The sequence below is a fragment of the Microcaecilia unicolor genome, chromosome 4 (genome assembly GCF_901765095.1).
Source record: "Microcaecilia unicolor chromosome 4, aMicUni1.1, whole genome shotgun sequence".
Lineage (NCBI taxonomy): Eukaryota > Metazoa > Chordata > Amphibia > Gymnophiona > Siphonopidae > Microcaecilia > Microcaecilia unicolor.
The window spans coordinates 78,568,730-78,596,242 of NC_044034.1; the positions used below are offsets into that span (position 1 = coordinate 78,568,730).

Here is a 27,513-nt window from a genome sequence, read left to right on the forward strand (position 1 = left end):
TTCCTGTTTTACTTTATTGTTTACATAAAATGGAAAACACTATCTGAATGTTTATGGAACACAGCATCTTATAATAAGTCCAAGGTTCTTTCACAGGAGTTTATAGTACTATTTCGTCACAGGAATTTCCCTAGGACCCAGGTCTTATCATAGTGTTATCTATAATCTCAACACTTCTTCGCCTTCAAACCTTGTGAAGTAGTCTCAGTGGCACCGACTCTGTCAGGGAGGGTGGAATACTGCTCTTAAGAGTCAGCCTGACCCAGAATTCACAGTTTCAGCAGAAAGTATAGGAATAGCTACACAGAATGCTGAAGTCAGAGCTTTTAGCCAGAAAGATTCTTAATTTGAGCCTTTAGACATGCAGTTCATGGGTCATAATCTTGTCAGTGGTCAGAAAAGAGCAAATCAATTCATTCCCCTCTTGATGATTGAGAAATCATCACCTGTCGAGATAATAATCAGCCAGATGTCCATTCGATGAAAGGGTACAACAGTTTGAAAAGGAAGGAACCCAAACTAAACCTATCTATGCCTGGGGAGCTGAAATAAGCTCTAACAGGAGAAACCCATGTAACAAATACACGGCTAAACCAGGAAAAATGCTGAAGATAAATTTAAACATTACATTCAATTTCATAACACAAGATTCAAAATTATGTAAGTGAAAGTTGTACCATGGATGACATGGGAGCGTATAGGAAAGAAAAAACATAAATAACATCAGGGACGCTCATTGGATGAAAAGAAAAAATATGTATAAAAGAAGAATATATGTAATAGTTCAACTAAAAGCAGTATGAGCTGAATAAATGTCTTCCTAAAGGAGGTATACTTGCGTTACAAGCAGTAAATGCTCTAACAGTAATAAAATGAAGAAAGTTAATAGCAGTAGGTTTACACAGCATTCATGAAGGAAGTACATTTTGTCTTATACTGAAAGTGGTAGCAAGAAGTTTGAAAACAAGCCTGCGAGCACAGGGAATAATGCAACAGACAAAGCAAAAACTAGAATGACAACCAAAATAGAAGTAAATATAGACATAAGAAAGGTTTTCCAGTTACCAAAGATTGTATCCCACCAGGATGTCCAGCTAGTATCAACACCTGAATTGGTAGCTAATTCGTTGGCTAAAGCAGAAAGGCCTTGTAATGCCTTCAACAGAACCATCAGGGTCAGTATTAGGAATAAAAGTACAACAATGACCATGAAGTACAATACAAACACCACCATCTTTGACATGAAATTTGTCAAGAACAAGTGTATTTTCTCAGACTATTCAACTAGTGGCACTAAGTTGGGGCCGCTAAGCCTTGAATGGCATTTCTAACCCTCCATTGCCCCATGTAAGCCGCATTCAGCCTGCCATGAGTGGGAAAGCGCGGGGTACAAATGTAACAAAAAAAAATAGTAAAGTTTATAAATCTTTGTTGATTATAATAAATGTAATTGATCCAATCAACATTTTTATTAATAGTGACCCACCAAAATAAAGACTCTAGACCTGCCCATACCTGATTTCTGGCTTTAAATTGATCAGGTACCCTTCTTGGAACTCCTATAGCATCTTATTAGTGTCATCAGGAGAGTTAGGAATGTGTCTTTTAACACGAGATACCTGGTGAGGATAGGCAACTACAATAGGTATATACCAGACCATTTGAATGGCAAAATGGGATATGTGACTCACCAAAATAAAGACTCTAGACTTGCCCATACCTGATTTCTGGCTTTAAATTGATCAGGTACCCCTCTTGGAACTCCTATAGCAGTAATGGCGAACCGTTTAGAGACCGAGTGCCCAAACAGCAACCCAAAATCGAATTATTTATCGCAAAGTGCCGGTACTCATGGGCGGGGTCACCACATATAACTCCACCCCTATGATAGCCACACCCCTTACACCAGCCATGGCGCATATAAACAGACATCATTGAAAATATTATACTAGTATAGGAGAAAAAAATAACATGATTTTCTTCCATTATAAATCATTTCTGTAAGCTGTTACAGCTCCAGTATACCCAGTGCAAAATAAGACAGCAGATGTAAATTCTCCAATTCGACATATTCCAAACACTAAAATGAAAACAAAATGATTTTTCCTACCTTTGTTGTCTGGTGATTTTGTTTTTCTATCCATATTGGTTCTAGTCGCTGATTCTGCTGCTCTCTATCTGTTCTCTTAACTCCGTTTCCAGGGCTTCCTTTCCATTGATTTCTTTACTTTTCTCCTTTCTTCTTCATTTCTTGCCCGCCATCCATGTCCAGCAACCATCCTCTCTCCTCCAGCCACAAATGTCCAGCCACTCTCCTCTCCCACCTGCCCTCCCTCCCAGCACCTGGCAGCACCCAGCACCAGGCCTCCCTCCCACCCAGCACCCACCATCAGGCAGGCCTCCCTCCCACCCAGCACCCACCATCAGGCAGGCCTCTCACCCAGCACCCACCATCAGGCTTCCCTTCCACTCAGCACTCACCATCAGGCCTCCCTCCCACCCAACACCCACCATCAGGCAGGCCTCCCACCCAGCACCCACCATCAGGCCTCCCTCCCACCCAGCACCCACCATCAGGCCTCCCTCCCACCCAGCACCCACCATTAGGCTTCCTTCCCACCCAGCACCCACCATCAGGCTTCCCTCCCACCCAGCACCCACCACCAGGCCTCCCTCCCACCCAGCACTCACCATCAGGCAGGCCTCCCTCCCTCCCAGCACCAGGAACCCCCCTCCTCCTAAAATTTAAAAAGCGTACCTCCTCTGAGTCCGGGGTTAAGGCGGCATGCGTCGGTAGCGGCAGCGAAGCGCGTGTGCTTCGCTCGACGCACCTTCGGCCTTCCCTGTCTCTCAAGCTCATGCGGGACCAGAGCTTGAGAGACAGGGAAGGCCGAAGGTGCGTCGAGCGAAGCACACGCGCTTCGCTACCGACACACGCCGCCTTAACCCCGACTCCGAGGAGGTGCGCTTTTTAAATTTTAGGAGGAGGAGGGTTCCTGGTGCTGGGAGGGAGGGAGGACGGGCGGGCGGCCTGTTGCTCGTTGGGTTGGAGGGAGGGCGGGAGGAAGGCCGAACTGGGAGGGAGAGTGGGCGGACCAATGATGGCGACGGCGCGCGTACCAAGGGAGAGGGCTCTGCGTGCCCTCTCTGGCACGCGTGCCATAGGTTCGCCATCACTGTCCTATAGCATCTTTATAGACAGTGTCATCAGGAGAGTTAGGAATGTGTCTTTTAACTCGAGATACCTGGTGAGGATAGGCAATTACAATAGGTATATACCAGACCATTTGAATGGCAAAATGGGATATAGAATCTTGGTCTCGCGATACCACCATATATCAGAACGTGGGATAGAGAGGCTAGAAAAATTAAGCATCGGGAGGTCAGAAGGGTCAAAAGTATCAGAACAATAGGTAACATTTCCTAGAAAGTGAGAATATGCCTGGGTAGTGTAGATTCGCAAGCATATAGAAAAGGTCAGATTGAAATGCACACCAAATGAAGGAGGAAACAAGGAATGAAAAGCCAAAGGAGGATATAAAGAGTGAATAGACTTGCATGAAGTGGAAAGTGGATGTTCAGAAGTAAAAGACAACAGCATACACAAACAAGTATTATAACGTCGTCTGAAATTGAAAGGAAAGGAAAATAATTCTGGTGTAGGACGAGGTATTGTACACATGTAGCAGTTAGAAATATTAAGGGAAGAAGCAGTATAGTGTAGCCAGTTTTAACCATGTATTAAAATCTTCATATTCAGTCTCCTGGAATATGGTATCCTGAACAGAATTAGCATTAAGAATTTGGGGATCATAGTGATGTTAGTGTGGTTTGGGAGTCGTAGGTGGGTCTGTAACCTTGGTCCGAAAGCGAATCATAGGATCACGACGTGTACTATCAATAGCTAGAGGTATGAGCCAAAGTCTGGTCAACTTTTTTAAAGGTGAAAATGAGAGGGTTACATTTCATAGTGCTACATCGGGAAGGGTCAGATGGGGACCTAAGGATAGTCATTTGGCGTTGTAAGTGTAATAAAACCGAATCAGTTGGTTTGACACCCCAGGTAGAGAATTTTGGGTCAGTGGACCATAGGACGGATGCCCAGGACCAACAGGGGTTATAGTAGGAAACAAGATTATTGCCAATTAACAACTGAACTTCCTAAGTCTCACTATTGGAACAGGAGGCAGCCCGAATTAGCTCTCTGGATAAACTTTGGTAATTGTAATTTTTTTCTGGTTCCTCAGTATAATCATGCTCCCCACGATGTTCCTAGTTGGAGAGAGGCAAATGTTTTTCAGCATGACCTTGCTTCTTATAACAAGACACGTAGATACAAAAGTTATTAAATGAGTGATAATGTCTACATTATTTATCAGGTCCCATCATATTGGCCCATTCCAGTCTCTCACCAATCACATGATGATGTTTCTATAGTAAATGAATTCTCTGCTATTAGAGCTGTAGAGATGATTCCAGAGTAGGAAACCAGCAAAGGCTTCTCTTAGACTTTAATGCCAAAGAAATCAGGAAATTTTGAGACTAACTTTGAACCTGAGATACCTGAACAAATACATTAGACGTAAGACATAAGCATCACCACACTGGGACAGACCAAAGGTCCATCTAGGCCAGCACCCTGTCTCCGACAGTGGCCCATCCAGGTCACAATCACCCGACAAGATCCACGGAGCAAAGCATTTTGTACTGCTTGTCCCAGGAATAGTGGATTTTTCCCTACGTTCCTTTAATAACATTCTATGGCTTTTTCCTTCAGGAAGCCGTCCAAACTTTTCTTAAACTCTGCTAAGCTAACTGCCTTAACCACATTCTCCGGCAACGAATTCCAGAGTCTAATTACGCGCTGAGTAAAGAAAATTTTTCTCTTATTTGTTTTAAACTTACTGCACTCCAGCTTCATCGCATGCCCCCTTGTCCACTCCACTCATTATTTTATATACCTCTATCATATCACCCCTCAGCTGATTTTTCTCCAAGCTGAAGAGCCCCAGCTGCTTTAGCCTTTCCTTATAGCAAAGTCATCCCATCCCCTTAATCATCTTTGTCGCCCTTCTCTGTACATTTTCCAATTCCACTATATCTTTTTTGTTGTGCGGCGACCAGCATTGAACACAATACTCTAGGTGCGGTCACACCATGGACCGATACAGTGCCATTATAATAACCTCATTTTTGTTTTCCATCCCTTTCCTAATAATACCTAACATTCTATTTGCTTTCTTAGCCGCAGCAGCACACTGAGCAGAAGGTTTCAACGTATCAATGATGACTGAAAACGTACTTCTTTTCTTAAATATGGAAGAGTGGTTATTCTCCCTAGACTATGTATTTGCTCTCTGCATGGCAAGTTTCTCAATTCAGTTTAAGCTCCAGAACTCACTGCTGGAGGATGTGGTAACAGCGGTTAGTGTATCTAGGTTTAAAAAAGGTTTGGATAAGTTTCTGGAGGAAAAGTCCTTAGCCTGTTATTGAGGTGGACATGGTAGAAGCCACTGTTTGTTCCAGGATTGGTAGCATGGAGTGTTGCTGGTATAATGTATGGATCCTTCACAGACACAGCCAAATAGTGTGCAGGAAAAACAAAACTTGTTTATTAGGTTGCTTATCAAACATATACCCAGGCCTGTTCCCCTCACACGCCTGGTAACTGAGGAGTTGAACAAAGTTCTTTTGTTACTCGGTTGAAACCCAAAGGGTGTGGTTCCTGTCAGGCTACTCTTAGACACAATCTGGCTGATATCTAGCCAGCAATAGTCAGCATTTTTAAAGATGGATTGTCAGCTGATTAGCCCTGGATGCTGGCACTGAATATAGCTGGCACCTGCATAACTCGATGCTCCTTCCTAATGCTGCCACCTGTACTGCCCCTGACTTATTTTTTTTTTTATGGGCAGTCAGAGGCAATATTCAGCATCACTGCCCAGTTTAGTGCCACTGACTATCGGGGGTGGAGGGAGTAGGTGGCCATAGATTCTCCTGCCCACTTAAATCAATTTGAATATTCTCTGGAGTACACACAGGAATATCCGTTTAAAGCAAGGTCAGCATTCATTAGACAAGGAAGGGCCTGATCTTGTATCAAGCCACAGGTTTAACAGTTTACAATCTTCAACTAAGAACTTTCCTACCTTAGACACTCTGCTGGTTCCTTGTCTATAACTCATGGAGGTCTACCCTGAAGGGCTATTCTTTTCTGCTCTGTGCCACCCTGTCTTGTTCACGCTCAGGGTTTTTACTTTTCCCTCTCAGGAGCAGTCTTGAACCAAAACTCTCTCAAGGTGGCCCTATGAGGGAACAGGGTCATAGCCAGACCTCCAATTTTGGGGATGCCCAAGGGTGGACTAGAGAGGTAATTCATTGCTCCTCACCCCCCCCCCCCCCTCCAAACCATACCTTTTGTTGGCAGAGATGCTGAGTTCCCTCCAGCCAGATAAATACAGTGCTTCCATTCCCTTTCTTTTCAGCTGCTTCATTCCTGCAGATGTCAGCAGTGCTGGGACTTCTCATGCATGCTTAGAGCATTTGCAAGAAGTCCTAGCACCTGAAAGCACACTGCTGATGTCTGCAGGAAGGAAGCAGTCGAGAAAGAGGGGAGCACAATCACTGTATTTGGCTGTTGTGGCTTTGGTATCCCTTCCATCAAAGATAAAGGGGTGCTGCAGTTGTGGAGGGAGCCTGAGCCCAATGTGTGTGTTGGGGGGGAGGGGGGTCCTCCTGTGGCTAAGCCACTGCAACGGAGTGTATTTAAGGGGGACCGGATTTATTGCACAGATTGTCACATACACCTTTAAATCCAATTACTGTTTGGGCAATATGCCTTCAAGAGAGAGTGCATTTGGAGAAACAGTTCTATAGGTTCTGTTAAGTCAACTCACCCCAATCCTATACTAGTTTGAGTTGCCCTGAGAATCCAAAAGCTAAATGAAAACATAACGGCCCTCACTTAGGCCTCCATCCTGCTTGCTGAAGGAGAAAGAGTTTTGCTGTAGACAGCAGGATACCTAGTTTCTCCGAGGACAAGCAGGCTGCTTGTTCTCACGACTGGGTGACATCCACGGCAGCCCCCACCAACCGGAAGAAAACTTCGCGGGCGGTCCCGCACGCAGGGCACGCCCACCGCGCATGCGCGGCCGTCTTCCCACCCGTGCGCGACCGTTCCCGCTCAGTTTTTTTCTATTCCGCGCTGGAGAGAGATGTGTTACCCGTCCCTCTCTTTGTCAGCCCCGGAAACTGGATTGCGGCCTAGCCGCGGTTTTTCTTTGTTTTGCGTACGCGTTTTTTTCTTCGAAAAAAAAAGAGTTGTCCTCGTCGTTCTTAGCCGCGAGGGCGCTTCGTCGCGGTCTTGTGGCCGCGCGGTCGTTTCTTTTTCGGGTGTGCTTTTCACCGCCACCATCGACTATTTTGACCTCGCCGACGCGAGTTTTCTGTCGATGTCCTCAAAGGTCCCGAGCGGATTCAAAAAGTGTAGTCGGTGCGGCCAGCAGATCTCGCAGACCGATACCCACACTTGGTGTCTCCAGTGCCTCGGCCCGGAGCATAATTCCAAGACGTGCACCTTGTGTCCTCGGCTTAAGAAGCGGACAAAGGTGGCGAGTCAAGTTCTACGGGACTGTCTTTTGGAACTTGCGCCGGCCCTCAACGTCTACTTCGACGGCATCGGTGTCGATGGCCGGGTCTTCGGTACTGATGTCGACGAAATCAGCGCCGACTCTGGCACCGACCCCAGGAGTACAGGTACCTTTGGCTCGCCGGCCTGCCAGTGACGGCGGGGGTGAGCGGCCGCGCGGGCAGTCTGCCCCGGCCACTCCCTCTGCCCAGGGCCATCGGGACCGAACCCTGTCGGATCCGATTCCTCGAGGCCGGGGGGGGGGGTTCCACCTCCTCCTCGTCTCTTCCGCCGAGCGCCGATGACGGGCATCGAAAGAAAGCAAAGAAGCACCGTCATTGGTAGCCCACGGCGCACGGGACTGCCAGCTCCGGTACTTTGAGGGACGACTCGACGCCCAGGAAGCGGCAGTGCCGGGAGGAGCGTTCCCCCTCGATTGAAGAGGTGTCTCTGCGTCAGTCCGCGGGTACTTCGGTACCGTCTCCTGGACCCGAGCAGCTTCCGGCACCGGCACCCACACCGGCCCCCCTGCCTTTCCCGACAGCGGGCCTTGACGAGTGCCTCCGAGCCACCCTTCCTGGAATCCTGGAAGGGCTGATGCGCCAGGCTCTGCCGGTACCGGGAGTGCTTGCGCCCCCGGCGCCGTTGATGGAGGTGCTGGTGTGCTCTGGCCCGATGCTGAGGCCTCCGACGCCGCTTGCGGCACCGGTGTCGACCGCCACGCAGGTGGAGTCTCCGTCGACGTCAATGGGGGAAGCTTCGTCCCTGCTGGCGCGGGAGTCCACCGCTTGGCACCATCATCGAGGACGTGGTTCCTCACAGCCGAGACGGGCCCGGTTGAGGTCTGAGCTGAGAGAGCTCATGTCCGACACCGAGGAGGAGGAGGCCTCGTGGGGGGGGGGGGGGGGGGAGGAGGAGGACCCCAGATATTTCTCCTCAGAGGAGTCTGTGGGCCTTCCCTCTGACCCTACACCTTCACCGAGAGGAAGCTCTCGCCTCCTGAGAGCCTCTCCTTTGCCTCTTTTGTCAGGGATATGTCTATCTGCATTCCCTTTCCCGTGGTTACTGTGGATGAGCCGAGGGCGGAGATGCTCGAAGTCCTCGACTATCCATCACCACCTAGAGAGTCTTCCACGGTGCCGTTGCACAATGTCCTTAAGGAGACACTACTTCGAACTGGCTGAAGCCACTATCTAATCCCACCATCCCAAGAAAGCGGAGTCCCATACAGGATCCACTCAGACCCAGAGTTGATGCGGCCTCAATTGCCTCATGACTCGGCGGTCGTGGACTCTGCTCTCAAGAGAGCATGGAGTTCGAGAGATACCACCCTCGTGCCCCCTGGGCGGGAGTCTCGCACTCTGGACTCATTTAGAAGGAAGGACTACCAATCTTCCATGCGCGTGACCCACATCCAATCATACCAGCTCTACACGAGCATTCACATGCGGAACAATGTGAGGGCAACTGGCGGACCTGGTCGCAAGCTCCCCCCGGAGCAGTCCAGGCCTTTTCAGGAGGTGGTCAGGCAGCTGAAGGCATGCAGAAAGTTCCTGTCAGGGTATGTACGACACCTGTGATGTGGCATCTCGAGCTGCGGCCCAAGGTATAGTGATGCGCAGACTCTCATGGCTGCGTGCCTTTGACCTGGACAGCCGCACCCAGCAGCGACTGGCGAATGTCCCTTGCCGGGGGGATAACGTTTTCGGCGAGAAGGTCGAGCAGTTGATGGATCAACTGCACCAGCGGGAAACCGCTCTCGACAAGCTCTCCCACCGGGTGCCTTCAGCATCCATCTCTACAGGTGGACGTTTTTCCCGGACTCGGCAGGCTGCACCCTACGCCTACAGCAAGCGTAGGTACACCCAGCCGGCCCGAAGGCCTCGTCAGGCACAGGGACAGTCCCAGCGCGTTTGTTCCCGTCAACAGCGTGCTCCTAAGCAGCCCCCTGCGCCTCCACAGCAAAAGCAGGGGACAGGCTTTTGACTGCATCCATGGGAACATAGCCGCCATCAAAGTCTCTGTACCGGACGACCTGCCAGTCGGGGGGAGGTTGAAAGTTTTTCACCAAAGGTGGCCTCTCGTAACCTCCGACCAGTGGGTTCTCCAAATAGTGCGGTGCGGATACACCCTGAATTTGGTCTCCACTCCGCCAAATTGTCCACCGGGAGCCCAATCCTTCAGCTCCCATCACAAACAGGTACTTGCAGAGGAACTCTCCGCCCTTCTCAGCGCCAATGCGGTCGAGCACGTGCCACCTGGGCAGGAAGGGCAGGGATTCCATTCCAGTACTTCCTTGAGGAAAAGAAAACAGGGGGGATGCGCCCCATCCTAGACCTGAGAGGTCCTGAGCAAATATCTGGTCTGAGAAAAGTTCAGGATGCTTTCCTTGGGCACCCTTCTACCCATGATTCAGAAAGACGATATGGCTATGTTCCCTGGAGTTAAAGGACGCTTACATTCACATCCCGATACTCTGCCAGCTCACAGACAGTATCTCCGATTCCGTCTGGGGTCACGGCACTTCAGTATTGTGGTGCTGCCCTTTGGGCCTTGCATCTGCACCACGGGTGTTCACGTAGTGTCTCGTGGTGATTGCAGCGTATCTACGCAAGCTGGGGGGCACGTGTTCTCGTATCTCGACGATTGGCTGGTCAAGAGCACCTCAGAGGCAGGAGCTCGTTGGTCCATGCAGTGCACTATTCAACTTCGGGTAATTTATCCCAAACCCCAGCAGCTCCAGAAGTCCCATCTCCACCCAGTCCAATCTCTGGAATCATAGGAGCTCTGCTGAATTCTCAGATGGCTCAGGCCTATCTTCCCGAGGGCGAGAGCTCAGAATCTTCTGTCTCTCGCTTCCCAGGACCAGAGCGTCTCAGCAGATCACAGCTCTGCAGATGTTGAGACTCCTGGGCCATATGGCCTCTACGGTCCATGTGACTCCCATGGCTCATCTTCACATGAGATCTGCTCAATGGACCCTAGCTTCCCAGTGGTGGCCATGCCACCGGGAATCTAGAAGATGACATCCATCCGCCTGTCCGTCAGTTTGCCGCATTCGCTGCACTGGTGGACAATTCGGAACAATTTGACCCTGGGACATCCATTCCAAATTCCGCAGCCCACGAAGTGATGACGACGGATGCCTCTCGCCTGGGGTGGGGAGCTCATGTCGATGGCTGCACACACAAGGGGTGTGGTCCCTCCAGGAACAAGATCTTCAGATCAACCTCCTGGAGCTCCGAGCGGTCTGGAACGCACTGAAGGCCTTCAGGGATCGGCTATCCTACCAAATCATCCAAATTCGGACAGACAATCAGGTTACTATGTCTACATCAACAGCAGGGTGGCACCGGATCTCGCCTTCTTGTGTCAGGAAGCCGTCAGGATGTGGCATTGGGCTTGCCAGTTCGGCATGCTTCTCCAGGCCACATACCTGGCAGGCGTAAACAACAGTCTGGCCGACAGGCTGAGCAGAGTCATGCAACCGCACGAGTGGTCGCTCCATTCCAGAGTGGTACGCAAGGTCTTCCGAGAGTAGGGCACCCCCTCGGTGGACCTTTTCGCCTCTCAGACCATCCACAAGCTGCCTCTGTTCTGTTCCAGACTACAGGCACACGGCTGACTGGCGTCGGATGCCTTTCTCCTCCATTGGGGGAACGGCCTCCTGTATGCTTATCCTCCCATACCCTTGGTGGGGAAGACCTTGCTGAAGCTCAAGCAAGACCACGGCACCATGATTCTGATAGCGCCGTTTTGGCCCCGTCAGATTTGGTTCCCTCTACTTCTGGAGTTGTCTTCCGAAGAACCGTGGAGATTGAGTGTTTTCCGACTCTCATTTCGCAGAAACAACGGAGCGATTCTGCACCCCAACCTTCAGTCTCTGGCTCTCACGGCCTGGATGTTGAGGGCGTAGATTTTGCTTCGTTGGGTTTGTCTGAGATGTCTCCCGTGTCTTGCTTGCCTCTAGAAAGGATTCCACTAAAAGGAGTTACTTTTTCAAGTGGAGGAGGTTTGTCATCTGGTGTGAGAGCAAGGCCCTAGAACCTCGTTCTTGCCCTGTACAGAACCTGCTTGAATACCTTCTGCACTTATCAGAGTCTGGTCTCAAGACCAACTCAGTAAGGAATCACCTTAGTGCGATTAGTGCTTACCATTATCGTGTAGAGGGTAAAGCCATCTCTGAAGAGCCTTAGTCGTTCGAGTTACATGAGAGGCTTGCTTTTGTCGAGGCCCCCTGTCAAGCCGCCTGCAGTGTCATGGGATCTCACCGTCGTCCTCACCCAGCTGAGTGAAACCTCCTTTTTGTGCCACTGAATTCATGCCATCTGAAGTACTTGACCTGGAAGGTCATTTTCTTGGTGGCAGTTACTTCAGCTCGTAGAGTCAGTGAGCTTCAAGCCCTGGTAGCTCATGCTCCTTATACCAAACTTTCCATCTATAAACGAGTAAGTACTCCGCACTCCCCTAAGTTCCTGCCAAAGTGTGTGTCGGAGTTCCATCTTAACCAGTCAATGGTCTTGCGAACATTCTTTCCCAGGACTGCATACCCGCCCTGCTGAACGTCAGTTTGCACACATTGGACTGCAAGCGAGCGTTGGCCTTCTATCTGGAGCAGACGCAGCCCCTCAGACAGTCCGCCCAATTGTTTATTTCTATCGACCCCAATAGGAAGGGGGTCGCTGTCGGGAAACGCACCAAACCCCCAATTGGCTAGCAGATTGCATTTCCTTCACTTACTCCCAGGCTGGGCTGGCTCGTGAGGGTCATGTCACGGCTCATAGTGGTGTAGAGCCAGTGGCGAGCGTCAGTGGCCCACTTGAAGTCAGCCACTATTGAAGAGATTTGCAAGGCTGCGACGTGGTTCATCTGTCCCACCATTCCATCACATTACTACCTTCAGCAGGATACCGACGCGACAGTCGGGTCGGGCAGTCGGTGCTGCAGAATCTGTTTGGGGGTTTGAATCCAACTCCACCCTCCAGGACCCGATTTATTCTGTTCAGGCTGCACTCTCAGTTAGTTGTTGCGAGTTAATTGACCTGGGTTCTTGTTTTGAGTGAGCCTGAGAGCTAGGGATACCCAGGTCGTGAGAACAAGCAGCCTGCTTGTCCTCGGAGAAAGTGAATGATACATACCTGTAGCAGGTGTTTCTCCGAGGACAGCAGGCTAGATTGTTCTCACCTACCCTCCCTCCTCCCTTTTGGAGTTGCGTTTTTACTTCATATCCTTTGCTTGTCTTTCAACTGAGCGGGAACGGTCGCGCACGGGCGGGAAGACGGCCCGCGCATGCGCAGTGGTGCGTGCCCTGCGTGCGGGACCGCCCGCGAAGTTTTCTTCCGGTTGGTGGGGGCTGCCGTGGACGTCAACCCAGTCGTGAGAACAATCAGCCTGCTGTCCTCGGAGAACACCTGCTACAGGTATGTATCATTCGCTGTACCTGAAGGTAACTCACCTTGAGCTACTTATGAAAAGGTGTGAGAAATTCAAATAAATGAAATACAAAATCCAGCACAAGTACATGTTCCTGGGGTGTTCATGTCTTCTAAGGTCTGCATTATGGGTGTTAATTTCATCTAAAATCTGCATTAGACTAAAGTTTCTGAAAAGGTTGCAAAGGTGTGAGCAGAATTCAAGTAACTAAAATTCAGAATCTGGCGCACATACATGCCCATGTTACTGAGGTATTCACTTCTAAGATCTGCATTAGACTAAAGTTTCTCAAAAGGTTGCAGTTGTGCAGGAAATTAAATGTATTAGAAAAGCTTTCTGTATGTTTACAGTTTTTTTTTCTGAGCTCTAAGAAAACTATCTGGATTTGCAGAGTCAGATGATGTCGTTTGTATGTTTGATTTATATGCTGTTGAAGCAGAACTGTTTACAGGTAAAAAGCACCACTTTTTCTACCATGCCAAGGAAATTTCAACTCTGCATTTAGGTTTTATAGAAAGGTAACAGTTAACACACACATTTTTCTGTAATGTCATAATTCACTTTTTACTGCTTAAAATGGTGATCACAATCCAGCTTATTTTCGAAATAGAAAAACACCCATATTTCGACCTAAATCGGGAGATGGGCGTTTTTCTTGCAAAAGCGCCCAAATCGGTATAATCGAAAGCCGATTTTGGGCGTCTTCAACTGCACTCCGTCGCGGGAACGAATAAAGTTGATGGGGGCGTGTCGGAGGCATGGTGAAGGCGGGACTGGGGCGTGGTTATCGGCCGAGAGATGGGCGCGCTCGACCGATAATGGAAAAAAGAAAGGCGTTTTTAGCGAGAATTTAGGTCACTTTTTCTGGACCCTGTTTTATCACGAACAGGTCCCAAAAAAGTGCCATAAATGACCAGATGACCACCGGAGGGAATTGGGAATGATCTCCCCTGTCTCCCCCAGTGGTCACTAACCCCCTCCCACCCTAAAAAAACAAAATCTTTAAATATTATTTCCAGCCTCTACGCCAGCCTCAAACATAATACCTAGCTCCATGACAGCAGTATGCAGGTCCCCAGAGCAATTTTAGTTTAGTTGGTGCTGCGCGGAACCCATACAGAGAGCAAAAATCGGAAGAAAAAAAAACAAACATGCAAGTGCAGTCAGGGACGTCCAAATTAAAACAATAGTAATAGGGGGATTCAAATCAGCCACCTTCTGATTACAAGACCTGTGCTCTAACCACTGCATCACTTATTCAGTTGTTTAGACGCCCTTCCCTTTCCATTAAGTCCCTCCAAGTTTCTGTCAGCCAATCACAGCTCGTTTAGCTGACACCGATGTCAGCTAAACGAGCTGTGATTGGCTGACAGAAACTTGGAGGGACTTAATGGAAAGGGAAGGGCGTCTAAACAACTGAATAAGTGATGCAGTGGTTAGAGCACAGGTCTTGTAATCAGAAGGTGGCTGATTTGAATCCCCCTATTACTATTGTTTTAATTTGGACGTCCCTGACTGCACTTGCATGTTTGTTTTTTTTTTTCTTCCGATTTTTGCTCTCTGTATGGGTTCCGCGCAGCACCAACTAAACTAAAATTGCTCCGGGGACCTGCATACTGCTGTCATGGAGCTAGGTATGATATTTGAGGCTGGCATAGATGCATCTCAGGGGGACTAGTGCACTACGAATGCTGGCCCCTCCCACGACCAAATGCCTTGGATTAGGTCCGTTTTTGAGATGGCCGGCAGCGGTTTCGATTATTGCTGAAAAACGAAAACGCCCAGCTTAAAAAAACGCCCACATCCAATGCATTTGGCCGGCACAAAGCATATTTTCGAAACTATAGATAAACGTCCATCTTTTTCGAAAATACGGTTCGGCCTGCCCCTTCACGGACCCATTCTCGGTGATGGACGTTTTTACACATAGGCGTTTGCATTCGATTATGCCCCTCTATGTGTGTTATATTGTCTTAGGAAAACTAATTTGTTGAAGGATACATACCTCCATTCCCATTTGTTTTTCCTAAATGCTGATATATAGAAGTATCCGTCATACTTGTTTGGCTATTAAAATGCAGTATATCTGCTGAGTAAATCCAATGTTTTTGTTCTAGCCACTTCATAAGAGTTTGGATCCAAGCAACCTTGAACAGCTCATTACACCTTTGGTGTCTATTGGCCACATAGCTCTGCTAGCACCTGATCAGTTTGCTGCTCCCTTGAAGTCCTTAGTAGCCACTTTTATTGTTAAAGATTTGCTAATGAATGACAGGGTAAGTCTCATTTTATTTCACTGTCTTTGTGGGTCTGTTTTTGAGCATATATCCAGAACTAAAGAAAATATAAAACCAAAATGGGAATAGAAATGTCAAATATTATGGGATATTAATACACACAAACTCAATGTAATCAATGAAACTCTTAACACAGGCTCACACTCCCCGTGTAATTGTAATGTGGAACCCTCACTCAGTTAACAGCTTAATCCAGTATTTTTAAAAGTGGAGAAAAAAAAGCTTCAGAGTCGCCACCCAGCCAGTCCAACTAAGCAGACTATTAGACTTGAGCTCGGCGTGCCATCATATAGTTTCAAAAAAACCTCCACTCCTACGTGTGTGTTAAATCTCAAAATCCACTGTGTGCATTGCTGTCTACTTTGTGTGTCCACTATAACATGTCAATGTACTGTATACTACTAGTGGTAGTATACAGTACATTGACATAAGTTATAGTGGATATACAAAGTAGACAGCAATGCACAGAGTGGATTTTGAGATTTAACACACACGTAGGAGTGGAGTTTTTTTTGAAGCTATATGATGGCACGCCGAGCTCAAGTGTTAGTCTGCTTAAGTTGGACTGGCTGGGTGGCGACTCTGAAGCTTTTTTTCTCCACTTTTAAAAATACTGGATTAAGCTGTTAACTGAGTGGGGGTTCCACATTACAGTTAAATGGGGAGTGTGAGCCTTTGTTAAGAGTTTCAAATATTATGGGATGCCAGAAAGATTAATAAACATGCATGAACAGGATGTGGTAATACCATATGTAGAAGGCTTTGGTAAGACCTTTGTGATATTGGTAGATTGGGAGAGTTTAAAAAAAAAGTTTATAAGGGATTTTTCACTGCAAAAAAGGGTTTGACAACACAGGTGGATATTTTAAGGGCTTCTTTTACAAAGCAGCACTATTGATTAGCAGCGCACTGAATGCGAAGAAGCCCATTCAGTTCCCATGGGCTTCTTTGCATTCAGCGTGCCGTTAATCAGTTGTGCTGCTTTGTAAAAGGAGCCCTATGTGTCCTGCTTAGAAGTATGGTACAAAGGGCAGAGCTTAAAACTGATTAGGGCTAAATTAACTTTAACTTGAAAGTTTATAATCTATTAGAAAATTAAGCAGGTTGTAATATGAAGATATAAGGATGTACAAAGGCATCTTTGCTTTTAGATTTTAGACTTCCGCTTTCTTTTCATAAATTCAGATAAACAGTTTGAATTCTCTTGATGACAAACCTGATATGATCATTGTTAACCAGGTAACTGTGTTAGACATAGGTTCTGTTTTATGTACTAAAATGAGAGCTAGAAGAACTGCTTCCTTTCTAAATAGGTTGTTAGTTGCCAGATACAGATGGGTATACTTAAAACATATGATTACTCTTATTGCTGATTCTCATGTCTGGATTTTCTAATTTAACACCATGAAATGGCAGTTCTCCTTCATTTAACTGCTTAACCTGTTAGACACAATCTGGCTGATATCTAGCCAGATCCTTTTCTCCATTTGTGTCGGGTATTTAATATATTCCAAGAAGATCTCTCTCCTCCTTTTGAACTGTTTACCTGAGAGATGTGCCACCTGTTTCTTTCAAAGGGCTGAAATAATATTTTGTTCTGTTTTTGTGGGCCACATTGAGAAAAGTTTAAATGCATAAATGAAGAATAAAGAATCAGATCATCATTTTTGTTTTTAATAATTTTAAGTGTAAAAATATAACTTTATAAATAAACATGTATATCTTTTTGTTCTTATGTCTTAATACATTAATACAAACTGTTCAGAACCTAAGGAAGAAAGCAAGCTGTACTAGGAAGCAAATACCATGAACAGAAATTTGGTGGTATTGTGTAACATAGTTGTCTAAGCATTTCCATCTGATAAATCTTTTCCCCTTTAAACGTAATTCTCCATTACTGCTGGATCATATGTTCTGTATAAACATAACATATTTCCATCATATAATTATCTCTGGAGGTGCAGACCTTTTCCAGTGATGCAGTAGTAACTTAACAGTAATAATTTTCATATCAAAACAGGATGCATCTTTATATGTCAATTTGGTGTCTGTATATAAGAATTTACATATTACGCTCGTGGTCAAAGTTGTGGATTGTTGCTATTACAGAGACGTGGTTCAATGTTTCCCATGAATGGGATGTGACTGTACTGGGCTATAATCTTTTTAGGAAAGATAGAGAGGGCCGAAGGGGTGGAGGAGTGACGCTGTATGTGAGAGACAATATCAGAGCGGCTGAAATGCGGGGGACCTGGGGAGAGGAAGAAGCTTTATGGATCATCCTGGAAAGAGAAGATGGAATCTGTATCCACACAGGGGTTATCTACAGACCTCCGGCACAAATAGAGAAGCTAGACAAGGATCTGATAGAGGATATTCAAAAGATTGGTATGAAAGGGGAGGTGCTACTGTTGGGAGATTTCAACTTGTCTGATGTGGATTGGAACATCTCGTCTGCGGAATTGGAAAGCAGTAGGGAGGTTCTGGACGCCTGTCAAAGTGCCTTGCTCAGACAAATGGTGACAGAACCCATGAGGGAAAGGTCGATGCTGAATCTCGTGCTCACGAATGGAGAAAGTGTTTCCAATATCCGGGTGGGTGTCCACCTATCTTATATGATCATAACACCATATGGTTTGATATAAGGGCAAATGCGGAGTGTGGCGCACAAAACTTAAGTACTGGATTTTAGATGTACTGATTTTGATAAGATGGAGCTGTTGGAGTGGGAAGGCATAGGAGAAGTGGAAAACTGGTGGTCAAAGCTAAAGGCTGCTATAAATATGGCGACTGATCTTTACGCATGGAAAGTAAACAAAACCAAGAGAAACAGGAAACCTATATGGTTCTCCAAACAAGTAGCTGAAAAAACAAGAGCAAAAGAATGCAACAAGAGGATCATGGAGAAGATTATCAGATTAAACTTAAAGAAGTGAAGAGGGAAATACGGCTAGCGAAAGCACAAGCGGAAGAAAAAAATGGCTAAAGATGTAAAGAGAGGTGACAAGACCTTTTTCAGATATATTGGAGAAAGGAGAAAAGATAGGAATGGAATTGCATGACTGAAAGATGAGAATGGTTATGTGGAGAGTGAGGAGGATAAAACGAATGTGCTAAACAATTACTTCTCTTCGGTATTCACGGAGGAAAATCCTGGTGAAGGACCGTGGTTGGCTGCCAAGAGTATATCTGGGAATGGAGTGGATACTGCGCCGGTTACAGAAGAAAGAGTTTATAAACAGTTGGAGAATCTGAAGGTGGGCAAAGCTATGAGGCTGGATGGGATACATCCCAGGATACTGAGGGAGCTCAAGGAGGTCCTGGCGGGACCTCTTAAAGATTTATTTAATAGATCTTTAGAGACTGGAGAGATTCCGCGGGATTGGAGACGAGCGGATGTGGTCCCTCTTCACAAAAGTAGAGACAGGGAAGAAGTGGGAAACTACAGACTGGTTAGTCTCACGTCGGTGGTAGGAAAAATAATGGAGACGCTGCTGAAAGAAGAGAGAGTTAACTTTCTAGAAGCCAACGAGTTACAGGACCCGAGGCAACATGACTTTACCAAAGGAAAATGCTGCCAAATGAATCTCATTGACTTCTTTGAGTGACCAAAGAACTGGATGAAGGACGTGCGCTAGATGTAATCTACTTGGATTTCAGCAAAGCCTTTGATATGGTCCCCCACAGAAGATTCGTGAATAAGCTGAAAGGGCACAACTTAGGACTGAAAGTGGTGAACTGGATAAGAAATTGGTTGACCGACAGGTAGCAGAGGGTAGTGGTAAATGGAATCCGCTCGGAGGAAAGGAAGGTGAGCTGTGGAGTTCATTGGTGGTCGGTGTTGGGGCCTATTCTGTTTAATATATTTTTGAGAGATATTGCTGAAAGGTCGGAAGGAAAGGCTTGCCTTTTTGAGGATGACACAAAGATAGCCAATAGAGTGGATACCCTGGAGGGAGTAGAAATGATAAGGGATCTCCAAACGTTAGAAGAATGGTCGAGGGTGTGGCAGTTAAAATTTAATACAAAATATAGAGAAATAGGGAATATATAAATTTACAATTATACCTCTTAATTAAGGATCACAATCATAAGGTATAAACTAAATTGTTGACTGTATGCATACCCCTTTAAATAAAATTAAAGTGTATACTAGTACTAAAAAAGATGTGTAATTTTTGAATTTTTTAACAAATAATGACCAAGAAATTTTTCTTTTAGATTTGAAAAGTGCTCAGTTCACAAATCAGTCATAAATAGTGACTGGCTGAGTAGAGAACCATCATTGCACTTTGGCGTTCTCAATCATAGGAGACTTTCAGTATACTCCCCTAACCAATTACTAATAAACCAAGGAAAATCAAATACAGATTCACACCAAAGGTGGCTGACAGTACATCAATTATGTGTCACTCAGCAGATGTATTGAACTGATGATAGAATGACCATCTATATTAATAATTCTCACCTGTAACATTCTGAAGCTCACTCTGTGGGAGGGAAACACTGAAGGCTAGGCTGTCAGCAACACTCACTCTCACTTATGCATCACTCACTGTCACTCATATACCCGCTCCCAGCCACGCCCCTTCCGGACATAATTCGCAACCCCAACATTCTAAATGAAGCCTCAACCGGAAGTGTGAGGCGACAGAGATATCCATTTTGGCCCATTACTGTCAACCGGAAGTGTGAGGCGCTGTAAAGGTCTATCCATTTTCCCCATTACTGTGTGCCCCGCCCTCGCGTCACTATGTCATGACGACGAGGGCGGAGCACTGCTCCAGAAAATGCGACCGCAGCTCGCACTCCTCGAAACGCCGACAGCTGAGCGGAGCACAGGGTGCTCGAACATGACGCCGGCAACCCGCGCGACCGCATCCCACACCAGTAGGTGGTGGAACATCAATGCACCAACCCATTGAAAAATGGAGAGGGCGGTTGCGTTCAGCGCATCTGCCGCCTCTCTCCTTCACAACCTCCTGCCTGAGGGGGCTGCAACATGACGGCTGCAACCCGCCCGACCGCATCCCACAGCAGAAGGTGGTGGAACATGAAGGCAGCAACCCTTTGAAGAACGGAGACGGTGGTTGCGTTCAGCGCATCTGCCGCCTCTCTCCTTCACAACCTCCCGCTTGCCTGCCATGCCGAAAACACGAACTCTGCTCAGAACACAGCACTGCCGGAAACAGCAACTCTCCTCACAATACAGCACTGCGTCCTCCACGCAGGACAATTGATGCCACATACAACTGCTCTCCACAACAGCTTCAAATCGGAAGGTGCGTGTCCAGGGAGGGAGGGAGGGAGAAACGGAGACCCTGAAACTGGGAGGGGGGAAGGGAGGGAGGCTGGCCCCTGAAACTGGGGGGGGGGGGGTGCCCGACCCCTGAAACTGGGGGGGGGCAAGGAGCAAGGGAGGGAGGACCCTCACTCCGGGGACAACCTTGCTAGCGCCTGTTTCATTTCGATCAGGAACGGGCCTTTTTTACTAGTATCTAAATAAATGATATCATAATCGAATATTAATCCTATAATGGATCATTACTTTATTGCTCTGGTAAAAGACCATCAAAGGAAATGTAACTAGTGGCAGAAGATGCTGTCCTCCACTTTAAAGCAAAAAGTCTTATAAACCACCACAAAAATTGGTTACTTATCTGCAAATGTTTGTAGTGCGCCAAAGTGTTGGGGACTGTTCCTAACTCAGTCCAGTGTGTAGTTCCTCAAGACCGTGTCACAAAATCCAAATGGGAACACCAACTACAATTGATCTTATGTATGCAAAGGTTTTTTATGAAACACTACTTAACTGATTGAACTGCTCCTAGTTACATAGTAATATAGTAAATGATGGCAGATAAAGACATGTATGGTCCATCCAGTCTGCCCAACAAGATAGTTGCCTTAACTTCTTTGTAGATGTCGCTGAAGAGACCACCAGAGACAAATATGTGCTCAGATTATAAACAAATGCTCGGTGACGAGTGACAAGTGTTCAAAATCAAAATATTAAAATCCAAGAGGCTGCAGCCAAAACGTTTTTCCAAAATACTATGTTGCTTGAAGAGTCCTCAAGATCTAATAGCACTCGGATGGCACTGAATCTTGCTATATCCAATATCACTTGCTGCAGACACGATCCCAATTCATGCATCAAAATTTGACTAGCAGGTAAATCCCAGTGTTTGTAACCTAAAACATATATTTCTCCAATAGTTACTGCCAATCTCTGTCTTAATTGTTTAAAACATCTTACATTATCACAATCACAAAGAGAGTGTAGAAGTTGATAAAATCTGCAATAAAATCTTTAATTAAAAAGATACCAGAACCTGATGGTTTCAGTACAGAGTTTTTATAAAAATGTTTTCTTCAGGCTAAAATCTACTGTTGCATAAAATTTTTAATTCTTTTCTTGCTGATAGTATGGTAAAGGGGTCCTTTACATAAGCAAGGATAGTTGTTTGGACAAAACCCGGTAGGGATCCTGCTTTGGTGACAAATTATAGACCCATATCTTTAATGTGGATAGCAAAATTATGTGAAAATAAGTACAACTGGACTGTTTTGGACTCCTATTCATTCTGACCAAAATGATTTTATGAAGAATAGGTCTACAAAGGATAATGCCAGGCTTTTTTGTAATTTTCTGTCTTTAGTCCCAAAGTATTCTCATACTTTAATAGCTCTAACCCCTGACTCTGTGGAATGGCAATATTTAAAGTCTTGAGTGGTTTGGTATCGTTCCCCCCCCCCCCCCCCCCTTTTTTTTTTTTTTTTGCAAATGATTCATTTATTATATTTTGTTCTAAGGGCTAGCTAATAGTTAATTTTCTGAAGACTTCTCTATATCCAGATGTACTAGGCAGGGTTGCCCTTTACCTCCCCTTCTTTTTAATATTGCAATAGAACCTTTAGCTTTGACTATTGGGCAGAATCCTGAGACAGAAGGTTTAAATCTATCTAACACCGCAATTAAACTTTTTTTTTGTATGTATCATCTTCTACTATGTACTACTATCCCTTCAATTCTATATATTTTAGAGATTATAAAAGAGTTTTGTTCAATGTCTGGTTATAAGGTTAATTGGCAGAAAACTGAATGACTATTCCTTCGGTTGACATATCTCCTCAGGGCCGGTCTTAGCAATTGCAGGCCCCTGTGCAGACCAGTTTGGTGGGGCCCCCTACCCCCACCTAGCCCTGTTCCTTGTTGACAAGATATTTAAATTTTTTTTAAATTTCAAATAAAGACAAATCAAGCAAAACTTGTACAGAAAACCTAATTGAAATAAGCACAGTGCTATCATAGAAAATATTTTAAAAAGCAAAACCATGTAACTGTCTTCCTAATGAGTTCTATAAAAAATTTGCTTTAGAACTTGTGCCACTGCTTACAGATTTACTTAATCAGATTAGAACTGGAGGGCTACTATCCCCCTCGATGATGGAGGCCTGGATTGCTGTAATACCAAAACCAGACAAAGATCATACTGAATGTGCCTCATATCGCCCTATATCCATTTTGAATGCTGATGTTAAAATCTTAGCAAAGGTTTTAGCAAATCGCTTATCAGCTATCTTACCAACTCTTTTACAGCCAGACCAGGTGGGTTTTGTGCCACAGAGGCAAGCCATGATCTTGTCCTGGTTTGGTAGAATAGCCACAATTAAAATGAACACATTACCCCGTCTCCTGTACTTGTTCCAGGTACTCCCACTGCAGATACCAAGGAGGACTCTATCTACTCTTCAGGATCGCATGATGCGTTTCATTTGGGCAGGAAAGCGCCCGCGACTCCCTCGGTCATTCTTATACCAAGACAGAGGAAAAAGCGGGACGGGAATCCCAAATATTTACTGGTATTATAGGGCGGCTCAGGCGCGCGCAGCAACAGAGTGCTATCATGCATTGCCACACAAGTTGTGGGTACATTTGGAGCAATTCTCATTGGGTACCAGGCCAATGGGGGGCGTTAGTGTGGCTTCCCCGAAAGCATAGGTCTTTGGGATCAGGGGTGTGCCCATCGATTTACACTACCTTTTATTACTGGAACACATTTTTTGCATGCCCAGAGAGCAATCTGTCTCATTTGTCACCTATAGCCTATAATCCTTTTTTCCCTCCGGGGAATGTACAGGGTGTGTTCACTAGATGGTATAGGGAGGGCCTAAAGACCTGGGGTCAGATGTTCGAGGAGGAGTCTCTGCAAGCATTTTCCCTTTTGAAAGAGGAGTATCCATGTATTGCACACGACAGGTTTGTTTATCTCCAGATTTCACACTTCCTGAGGAGGAAATCTATTTGTTCGCTGGTAATGAGGGAGGACTCCTTCTTGGAAGACTTATGTGCGGACTCCAGGTCCATGAGAGGGTTGATAACCTGTCTTTCAAAGCATATTTGCTCAAAATCTCCAGTGTACACCCTCCATAGGAGGCATTGGAGCCATGAGCTGGGACTGGAGCTGAGGGATGACGTGGACTATGGAAAGGGCCTCAACGAAGGTGTCTCTTCATGTGCCTCCTAGAGAAAATGCTGTTAAAGTACTATTTCGCTGGTACCTAACACCTGCTCGACTCCGGCGCATTTACCCAGCATAGTCGGGTATTTGTTGGAAGGGATGTGGAGAAGCTGGCACAATGGGCCACATGTGGTGGTCTAGCACCTGCTAATGCTGTTTTGGTAAGGTATGCAATGAGTGCGGCCATGTAATAGTGGCTGTGCATTGGAAGCAGAATTCAGTGCCTCCAATGGCGAAGTGGCTTAATAAACTGTGGTATATTTGTGAAATGGAGCGGCTCTTAGCAGAGCATCGGCACCAAATACATAAATGGGAAGCCACATAGGAACCTTTTATTTCACATTGCATAGTCTGAGAATTGTAGGGCCTTGGTCTGGGAAATTATTAGTCTGTTTACCTGGATGACAGAATGACAGGTGGGGGGGGGGTGTTATGTGTCACTTGTTACTGTTACAAGTTGTTTAGGGAGTAAAATGGAAAGCAAAAATCTCAAGAAGTTTGAGCAATGTGCTAGTTTGGATTGTGGGGAAGGCATTTTTGTTGTACCTTGTGCCCCCTTCTATTTTGTGCATGTACTTGACAATTGGATGTGACAAGATTGCATAATGCTGTAAGTGATTTGTTGTATGTTTTGCCCACTTGTTTGAACTATCAATAAAGATTTCTGGCAAATTAAAACAAAAAGCCAAACCATGTGCATATAAGGACTGGATAAATGAATTAAAACAAATGCCCTTAATACGTAATGCTTGTTAGCAATGATGAAACAGTGATTGAATATTCACATAGCAAGCATCCTGAGCCAACAGATTTATTTTTCACTGAACATTATTAACTTTCTATGAACTTGGCTGCTAGTAGTGTGCTCAACTGGACAATGTTGGCATATTTAGACTGATTCTAGACAGTTCTTCACAAACAAAACACTTCCCTTATTATACAATACTTTCTCTGTGAAACAGTAGTAATAAAAAATGCAAGTGCATTTTTATAATATACCATTTCATTCCACAAAGCAAAAGGAGCAAGGTCCCACATGCTATCTTTTTTTTTTTTTCTTTTGATGTAGGCACAGAAAAAAAAAATAGATTTTAAATGCTCCCAGGTTTCAATCTAATTCATGTTTAATGTGGGATATAAATGCCATAAATAAGTAAGTAGAAACTCTGAATGTTGAGCACCTGATTCTCATAACATGGATGTCTGTTTAGGCCCTTTACCAGGAGGAAAAAAAGCTGTACACGAATATAACAGTACTAGAGTGTTCCTTTAACCAGCCCCTCCAAATGACACACTGATTACGAATTATAACACATTAGTACTCTACCTATAAAACGCTATTCTGTTATTATACTTCCTCTGTGTACAATCTGTATGCACAAACTGGCATGTTTGAAAATCTAAGTGAGATTAAAAATTCCACCAACAATAAAATAAAAGAAAATATGGATGCAACAGCTCATAAGTTTGTTTGCTTGCTTGTTTTGAGTGCACAGGGATCCGGCTGCGTGAAGGGGAAACAGATGTTACTTTTTTTTTTTTTAAGTTACCCTCCCCTTCCTCCATCCCACATATTCTACACTTCCTCCCTTCTCCCACGAGCCGCAGGGTGCCCTCCCGGCACATACCTCAAGCCACCCTGGTGGTCTAGTGGATTCTTTGGGGCAGGAAAGATCCCCAGTCTTTCCTGCCTGCTGCTGCATCTTCTTTAAAATTACTGCTGAGATTTCCAGCGGCGGCCTCACAAGACTTCATCAGAAGTCTCGAGAGGTTGCCGCTGGAAGTCTCGGCAGCCATTTTTTAAAAGCGATGCGACAGCAGGAGGATCAACTAAGCGGGCAGGAATGATTGGGGATCTTGCCTTCCCTGAAGATCCACCAGACCGCCAGGGTGGCTTGAAGCGTGTGCCGGGAGGGCACCCTGAGGCTTGAGGGAGGAGAGGCAAAACATAGATCGTCGTGCATTCCCCTCTGCTCCCATTTAGCTCTCTAAACAGGAGAGGAGACGACAATAGCAGGGAGCGGGAGGGAGGTGCCAAGGCCGCTGTGGGGCCCCTGGGTGCGCAAGTCTCTGTGTGACTGCCCCTGTCGCCCATGCCTAAGACAGGTCCTGTATCTCATTCTTTCAAGTGGCAACCACAATTGTTTAAATATTTAGGTAACCATTTTGGTCGTCCTGTGCAGCAAACTATTGAAAATAATATGGCCCATTTACTAGTGAAACTAAAGGAGTTGGCTTTGGGGTTAGCCCTTTCCTTATCTAAATATATAAAAGGACTTGCACCAAAAGTCAATTATTTTCTTATCATGCCCCAATTAACTCTTCCTGCATAATTTAAGAATGTAGAATGTCTTATGGTAAATGTTTTATGGAAAAACAAACCACCCTATATTTCTACTAAAATTTTAAAGCAATCAAAATGTAAGGGGAAGAGTTAACTCATTTTCTAAATTATATTTTCATATTGAGGCAGCGAGGTAGGTGGTTTATCAGTACACCTGATCAGAATATGCCAGTTTGGCTTATGCTGGTAAACTCATTAATGACTCCAGTGCCTTTACGTTATTTGCCTGGAATGCCTGACTTTCATCATAGGAAATTGTATCCTGTTATTCTCCGAGGACAAGCAGGCTGATTATTCTCACCATTGGGTCGTCATCCGCGATGGCCCAGGAGATCAGCAAAAACTTGATAGCAAACGAAGAAGTCTCTCGAACGTTCCGTTGCACGGACAGAGCGCACCGCGCATGCGCGAATGGCTTCCCGCCCGCAACACGAACATGAGCCCCCCAGTTTCTTTTTCACCGCGTCTTGAGTGACACGTTATTTCTCAACGGCACTCAGTTTTCGGCTCAGGAGACTAATTCTCGCGTTTCACCTCTTTTTCCTTGTGTGTAGTTCTTCTAAAAAAAAAAAAAGTTATTTCCCTTATTTTGTTAGTTTTCTTCACTTGTTCGTTTCCTTTCTTTTTCGTCGCAGCCACCTTTTAGGCTGCTCGGCCCGGTCTTTTTTTCCCTTTTTGTGCCTTTTTATTTGGCACGATAGAGTCCTTTAATTTCGCAGCAGCTGTTTTTCTGTCCATGTCATCGAGGACTCCCAGCGGCTTCAAGCGTTGTACTCGCTGCAACCGGACTATCTCGGGTACTGACCCCCATGCGTGGTGTCTCCAGTGCCTTGGGCCCGAACATTTGCCATCTGCTTGGAAGCAGTGCTCTCTTATGAAAAAGCGGACCCAAGTGTCTCGGGAGGCTCAGCATGAAAGACTTTTTGCTGATCGGTCTGGTCCTTCGATGTCGGCATCGACATTAGTGCCGGGGGGCGGCGTCGACGTCAAGGGAAGCATCGACTTTGAGAGCACAGGTAATGGCTGCCGAACGACCACATCGCGCTGAGAGCAGCGAGGCATCGAGTGGGTCTCCATCTGTCTCAAGGCTTACTGCTATGCAGGCCCCCCCTGGACCGACCTTCATTGGACCCGGTCCCGAGGAGGCATGAGGATTTCACGTCCTCCTCTTCAGTACTGAGGAGTCTTGATGACGGGCGTCGAGCGAAGGCTAAGAAGCATCGTCATCATTCTCCTTCCAGACAAGGTACTGAGAGCTCTGGGGAGCCGAGGGATTAGGCACCCGAG

General features: G+C 46.0%; 1 protein-coding gene across 1 annotated transcript in view; it reads left to right on the plus strand.

Annotated features, from left to right (window-relative positions):
- The window catches only part of PDS5B (PDS5 cohesin associated factor B), a 536,259-nt gene that overhangs the window by 382,332 nt on the left and 126,414 nt on the right, over nucleotides 1-27,513 (plus strand). Inside the window, 1 exon segment of the mRNA XM_030200370.1 lies at nucleotides 15,178-15,336. Within this exon segment, the coding sequence (XP_030056230.1) occupies nucleotides 15,178-15,336 (159 nt within the window).